The sequence below is a fragment of the Zingiber officinale genome, chromosome 2B (genome assembly GCF_018446385.1).
Source record: "Zingiber officinale cultivar Zhangliang chromosome 2B, Zo_v1.1, whole genome shotgun sequence".
Classification (NCBI taxonomy): domain Eukaryota; kingdom Viridiplantae; phylum Streptophyta; class Magnoliopsida; order Zingiberales; family Zingiberaceae; genus Zingiber; species Zingiber officinale.
Window position 1 is genome coordinate 148628734 of NC_055989.1, and position 6783 is coordinate 148635516.

Genomic DNA, 6783 nt, shown 5'->3' on the forward strand with positions numbered 1-6783 from the left:
TACTATTTTTATTCTATAAATTTTTATAGGTTAAAAATATAATGTTTTCAAATATAGAGGATGAAATAAAAAAAATAAATTACAAAGTAAAATAAATTTCCACTTTATTTATGGGCGAGGCGTTATACTTACAAAAAGGGAGGTAAGCTCACAGGAGGTATCTTTATGCACTCCAAATTCAAATCGCCCGCTTCGATTTCTTGACTCGTGGTAACGTTAAAGCGGTGCGCAGATGCCCAAATAAACATTTACATTTTAACAATTATTTCAAATTTGATCTGATCCGATTTCCCCTCTCTCTCCCTCTCTCTCTCTCTCTCTCTCTTTGCAGCCTTTCCTCTTCCTCTTCGTTCGATCTCGCCGATTATCGAGCATGGAGAAGCTCTCGCTGATCGACGTCACGCAGGAGGACGATTTCCTGGCTCCCTCACCTTGCGGCGCCTTGATCGATCCAATCTCGCCAGGTTTTGGTCGCACCCAATAGTTTATACATCGATGTGCTGGATTGTGATAGCGCTTTAAGATCTTCTTCGCTTTCAAAGCAGCTATTAGTCGACAGTAATTTAATTTTCTTATTCATGCCTCCATTCGCTCTCTTAAATGGCGAGCCAAAGTATCTGTCGGGGCTGGGGAGTTTTGCTATGTTTTTGATGTTGAGAGTTGAGATCTTGATTAGTACGGGCTAGTTTTTATTGATCCTGCATCTATTTATGATTTTACTTATTGAAGATGCGATTTTTTTTTTTCCTTTTAAGCTGGCCATGATGTGAATTTTGATCGGATTGTTGTATGTTTCCCAGTCATTCCATGCGTCTTGCCGATCTTGTGTTTGTTGTTATGACTCATCGTTTCCTGGGTGGTTCTTGGGACGGATTGGGTGCGGATTGGGTGGGGATCTTTTCTTACTCTCTCTATGAATTAAATATTTTGCCTAGGTAATTCTCTGGATGGAAGATCATTCTTAGTTACTATCAACAAGCCATAGATCTCTTTAAATATCAAAAACAGCGTAAAATTTTCATTAGCTTATAGATTATCATAGAGCTGGTCCGTGAAAAGGATAGAATCTTGATTTCCTTATATCAAAACCAAAAGTCATTTAACAGTTCAGAGTAGCTCATTGCTCCATATTTGTGTCTGTCTTTGCACAAATAACAACTGTGAAAATACGTACTTAAGTTTTTTTTTTCAAAAAAATATAATTAACCTAAATGTGCTTTTATAAAGTACAACCTGTACTTCGGAGTTCAATGTTTTATATTACCTTAAATCTCTAACTTACTCGCCTTTGAGATTAACATTAACTCCCATAACCATTTTATAATTTTTACAACATTTTCCTCTATGGCTATGTTAAACTTGTTCTTTATAATTACACTGCATCCACATCTATTTTGATTGTTTCTTCAGTTCTCATGTAACTCGTTGTGCTAGTTTAATAGTTTGAACAATCTATAGCTGATCACTATAGCTAACTTGTGATTTAATGATGTATTTATCAATCATGTTGTAGTACCTGTTATAATTTTCCAGGCTTTTCTCAAAACAATTCAGGGAACAATTATCTTGAATCAGTAATTAAAAATTCTGATAAAGATGTTTGCCAAGAAAAATTCATCAAACAAGTAGACGAAGTGCTCAAACTTTCAGAGTCTCCTGAGCAAAATCAAACAAAACCTGGCAAATATAATTTGCGCAAAAGTTTAGCTTGGGATAGTGCTTTTTTTACCAGTGAAGGTACAGTCATCTTGCTTCAAACCTTCTTGATCTTTGAATAAATTCTGTAAGCTAATTTTATTTTATTTGTTGTTCACAGGAGTTCTGAATCACGAAGAGCTGGCCATTGTGAATAGCACATTCAAGAAAACTGAATCTCGTTCACTACCTATGATTTTGGAAGATGTAAGAAAGTCATCAGAGTCAACTTCAACTTTAGATAATGATTGCTGGACTTTAGAAAACCTTGAGGTAGATTTATTCGACAATGTAAGAGCCTCCATCCAAAAATCTTTTGGTAGCGACGACAAAGCTTCCAGATCGATAAAACCGAGCAAGAAAATAAATCCAGGTAATTGTTACTCAGATGCTTGGTTTATTTTTTCTGTAATTGTCGGTAATTGCTATAGAAACGTCAGCTTTGTATGCACAAGGTCAATCATAGTACAGTGTCAATGTTTGTGTTGCCACTGTTCCTAAGTAATGCACAACCATATTCTTTTGCAGCATTGGCGAAAGTTGAATCCATATCTAATAGCAAGGTACGTTTCTGCCTTTAAATAGGTATCTCCCTTGAATCATCGATGTAGATAAATTTACCCATAACTTGAGTCATCTCAGAAGAAGTCTCCAGGCCTCACTGAACATGATTACGAGAATAAATCTAAAGAGGCAACTGTTGTTTTGGTACGTACGTGCATTCTAGTTCATTTCACAAATGTTTTTTAACAGTCCAGTCACTTTGATATTTGACTATAGTTCAAGCATATTCTGAGTAAATCTTGCATTTCTTGCTTTACCAAAGGCATCCAGTGGTAAATCTAATTCAAAGATGTTATTGAAGCCTCCAAGAGTTCTGCCTAAAGCAACTCCACCAACTAAGACAACTTGTGTTCCAGGAAATAGTCAGAAAAGAAACGGTACCACAAGAGATATTGCAGGTATCCTTTCTGGATCTTCAGGCATTCTCAACCAATCGAGTCAAATGGCATTCAGTGTGTAAACTCGTAAATTCTGATTGCAAGCTCATTTCATCTGTGTTTTGACTTTTGCAGGCAACACAATTAATCAGGAATCATTGACGTCATTGAAAAAAATAAATGCAGGACCTTCCAATGTTAACTTAAGATCTTCCCAATCTCTAAAACCTTCATTGAATTTGGTCAATAATTCAGGAGATAAAGCAAAGAAATCTTCCCAAGATTTAACAAGGATGAAAAGTTCTAGAACCATCAATCGTTCTGCTGGACCTATCTCTAGTAAAACATCTATAAGGCCAAGTGGAGCTAAAATTGTTTGCAGGGAAAAAAAGAGTGCTGCAATTTCTTCGAAGTCCAAAGTCAATCTATCTTTAACTGCTTCTCCAAGTACCTCATTTGACAGTGTTGCTTCTGGATCTTCTACTTCAACTATTTTTGGCTTTAAATCAGTTGCCAATTCTATTGAAGGCAGTTCACCCCCTTCTTTAGAAGGTGCTGAAAATGATGAAGTTTATTTGTCTGGTCTCGAGTCAGGTGCCATTTCTGAAGATCTTGGACGTTCTCAAGAAAGATGCAAACAGTCTGAGCTATCAAAAGTGAATCATCAAGAGAGCTGCACTAACACAAACATTGGTGCAAAATGCTTCAAGCCATCAGGTCTGAAAGTGCCAACTCCAAAAATTGGTTATTTTGATGCGGTAAGCCTATAAAACCCCCAACTGCATATGGTTCTTTCAACTACTTCTATAGGACCTTATTTTACTTTGTTTTGAATTCTCAGAATAAATCCATAACCTTCAATGCTAAAACATCTCAGACTCGCCAACAACCCAATACTTTCAAATCCACTACTGGAGTACGTAAGGTTGAAGTAGCGAACAAATTAAAACCAGGCAAGATTCAGCTAATAAATAAGGCTATCCCTCAGGATTGTTCCAAATTTCAAACCTCTGCTCCATTTCAAAATCCATCAAGAGAAACTTCATCTCCCGAACAGCTACCTATGCATCTTGGATCCAACGACTCAATTGCCACATCAAAATCACACTTGGAAATGAGCTCCATTGACAAGGATTTTTGTTCCCCAAAAGGTTATACGTCATGCAAGGGCAGCCTTGAAGTAGTCCAAGACAAAAATCTGGATTCTGCACTGCCAAAACCAACAAGAAAAGACCTAGATTCTGATCAGCATCCAGACCACCTCAAAGAACTCTCAGTTTCTATTGATCGAAGTTCCAGTCTTGGTACAAAGAACTCAGATGTGGCATCTTTTCTAGATGCACAGGAAGCAGATACTCAGAAGAGTCATTACAGTGATTTACCTACTATCACAGGAAAAGAAAATGTTTTCCCTGCACAATGAACCAATCAGTCTGAGCTAAAACTAGAATTACAGATCATGCTAATTGGAGCACAAGTATTCTTTATCTCATTTTAGGAGAAATTGTGCTGGCATTGCGAACTTCAATTAGCCTCCGAGTCATCTCTAACATTGTCCATTGAGTGTCTATCCAAACTCTAGTTTCATCATGCACTGGAATGATAAGGTGTGTTTGCAGTTCATCTATCTGCATTTCTGCAAATATTCTTGATGAAAATTTAGTGGAATATGCTCTTTAGATGAATAAATTGATATTTTGTACCTTGATTTCACATACAAAAGCCATTTTTTTTAAATGTAGAGATTCATTAGTAATGATTTTGCTTAATTGCTTTACCAGAAAGCATCCATGATTGTTTTATTTTCTGCCCTTTTATCCAAAACTCACTCGTGGGCTCTAGATGGTTGTAGGTTGCATTAAAATTGAACTGTTATGTGTACCTTATAGAATAAGAAAATTAATGCCCTCTAGCTATGATGCTATGGTTGTCATCATGAAGTCTGGGGTTCGAATTTCGGTAAAGTCGAGATAAATGTCTTTTTTATGTGTTAGTCACTATTCCAAAGGCTACTAGTTGTCTATGATTTACCTCCTTTGTGTTGACCCTGAGACGGGTTGGCGGGGGCGTTGGAGGTGAGCGTATTTGTCTTTTGCAATTATGCTAAGAGATGGAATGGATTTTTTAGGTAATAAGGATTCAAATCTCATCTTGATCATATTATATTGAAGGAGTTTAAAAAACTTAGTATGTTGGGTTGTTCTTTAGGATTCATTTGCCCTTCTTAATTTTTTTTAAGTGTTCGGTAGAAAATTTTCATAGGATCAGGTTGCTATCTCTAAGATTTGTTGTATGAAAGAGTTGGATATTTGGATTATTAAAATAATAAAAAGGAAATAAATATGCCAAAAGCCATCAATAATACTTGAACTTTAGTTGCCAATTAGGCCCTTGGGCCACCGAGTCTTTTTTGTTGTGCTCCACCTTTGCCGTCCATTCGGTTCCTCAGCCTTTGTGGTTGATCCTATTTCTAGAGCCCTAACTGTTGTTGTGTCTTGACCTTCTAGTTGTCCTGTCTTTGAGTTGTTGTTGTGTTTTAGTCTGCAAGCTGTTGTAATTTTTTTGGAGCACTAGTTGTTGTTGTGTTTCAGCCTTTGAGTCATCGTTGTGTTCTGGCTTGTGAGCTGTTGTTATGTTTCGATCCTCTTGCTTTATGCAGCCTCTGGTTTCATGACAGCACCTTTGGTCTGTTTTTGGGGGCTTGGTATGCTTTTACACTTAATTTTTTATATAATATTGTTTATCTGCTATATGTACTTTGCCGATGATCTGACTTGAGCTTCGGAGTAGAAGGTTGGGGCAATCCCAATTCCCTATAATTGTCCGTCTATCTTTTCTTGTCTTTTAGCATTCTTGCAGGCGCCATTGACAGGAGACTTTCTGGTACCTTCGACTCCTAGCTCTTGGCTTTCTTTTGGAAGTATGGTGATTTAGTCAACCTAGAAGATAGCTCATCGTCCTCTTCCCCTTCTGGTTATGGCGACTCATCGCTTTTAGATGGGATTACTATAATAATAACATAAAATTGTAATTGTGATTGAGTCAAATTATCTGTAAGTTTATAACAACATCATCTAAAGTAGCAAAGGAGAATATACTGATCTTGTTTGAAAGCGGAGAAAATAGTTGGCTAGGAAGGTGACTCTGATGTTGATTGCTTGAAGATTTTGATTCAGCAAAAAGTGACTTCGAACAATCTTGTGTGTCAAAAAGAGCGTTAGTGATCGGGCTAGGAAAGGGGTTTCGGTGTAGGTCCTTCGACATTCAAGTCAGTGATCGAGTCGAGTAGAAAAATAATAAGATGAACAATAGTTATGAATGTGTAAAACTATGTTGCATTCTATACCTTCGTTTGTAGATAGACATCTTTTTTATAGTGTTATTATTTGTCTGTGCACTAATCTCAAAGTGTTTCTAAAAAAAGAGCTTATAAAGATGCTCTAATAACTTTCTTAAAATGGATTCATAATTTTTGCATTGACAGAGAGGTAGTTTCTAATATATAGCTTGCATGCAGAATATTCTATGTCCTCTATGACATAAGACAACAAAAAGAAATATGAGACCGTTGGGTTGAAGGGTCCAACATATGCTTATATGTCAAGCTGACTGAATTCCTCATGACCTGATTGACAATCACTTGTAAGGGCAAGCTGATTGGATTTATAGTGTTGTCGGGGACTCACCCCTCACCCGACTTATCTATTTAGCCACTGAGGTTGATCAGACCAAGTGTTCTATTTGTCTGATCGAACTATAGGTCCATTCGACTGGATGGTTTGATCGGAATAATTGATAATGGTAGCCTGAATGATGTAGAGGACTTTACTCTAGAGAGTACCAAATTGGTTCAGAACTTTAACCATGGTCTGATCGGCCAAAGGGTTTGAGATAATCGTATGCACTAGCCTAGAATGCTGATACCTTTTGACTTTCACTGCCATGTCAGTCAACCTTTTTGGCTTTGACCCGACACGAGGGGTCCTACCTCAATCTCCGTATTACAAGCTTCCCATTCAAATTTAGTCGAAAGAGGCTATAAGTTTGATTGATTGGACAATTATATTGTTTGTGTTCTTTGTGTTCTTTGTCCTTGGATCAAGCGTTCATTCTCTTTAATGTCACTCGACTCAATACTAATGTTATA

General features: G+C 37.0%; 1 protein-coding gene across 2 annotated transcripts; it reads left to right on the plus strand.

Moving 5' to 3' along the window:
• The first annotated feature begins 229 nt into the window (after positions 1 to 229).
• Positions 230 to 4074, plus strand: LOC122047764. 2 transcript variants are annotated; one of them, XM_042609230.1, is made up of 8 exons: positions 230 to 464; positions 1534 to 1737; positions 1817 to 2068; positions 2224 to 2258; positions 2338 to 2403; positions 2522 to 2657; positions 2772 to 3394; positions 3478 to 4074. In XM_042609230.1, the coding sequence occupies exons 1-8, from the start codon at positions 374 to 376 to the stop codon at positions 4057 to 4059; spliced, it is 1989 nt and encodes a 662-aa protein (XP_042465164.1). In that variant the 5' UTR covers positions 230 to 373; the 3' UTR covers positions 4060 to 4074. The 2 variants fall into 2 exon arrangements, with proteins under 2 accessions (XP_042465164.1, XP_042465165.1); XM_042609231.1 differs by having other exon boundaries at positions 1555 to 1737.
• Positions 4075 to 6783: the final 2709 nt, after the last annotated feature.

What these genes read in the sequence shown, in the direction of transcription:
- LOC122047764 (XM_042609230.1), top strand. Translation starts at nt 374, where the DNA reads ATGGAGAAGCTCTCGCTGATCGACGTCACGCAGGAGGACGATTTCCTG. An exon ending in TGCTTTTTTTACCAGTGAAG is followed by an intron (nt 1,738 to 1,816) that starts GTACAGTCATCT and finishes TGTTGTTCACAG; the next exon opens with GAGTTCTGAATCACGAAGAG. An exon ending in GAGCAAGAAAATAAATCCAG is followed by an intron (nt 2,069 to 2,223) that starts GTAATTGTTACT and finishes ATTCTTTTGCAG; the next exon opens with CATTGGCGAAAGTTGAATCC.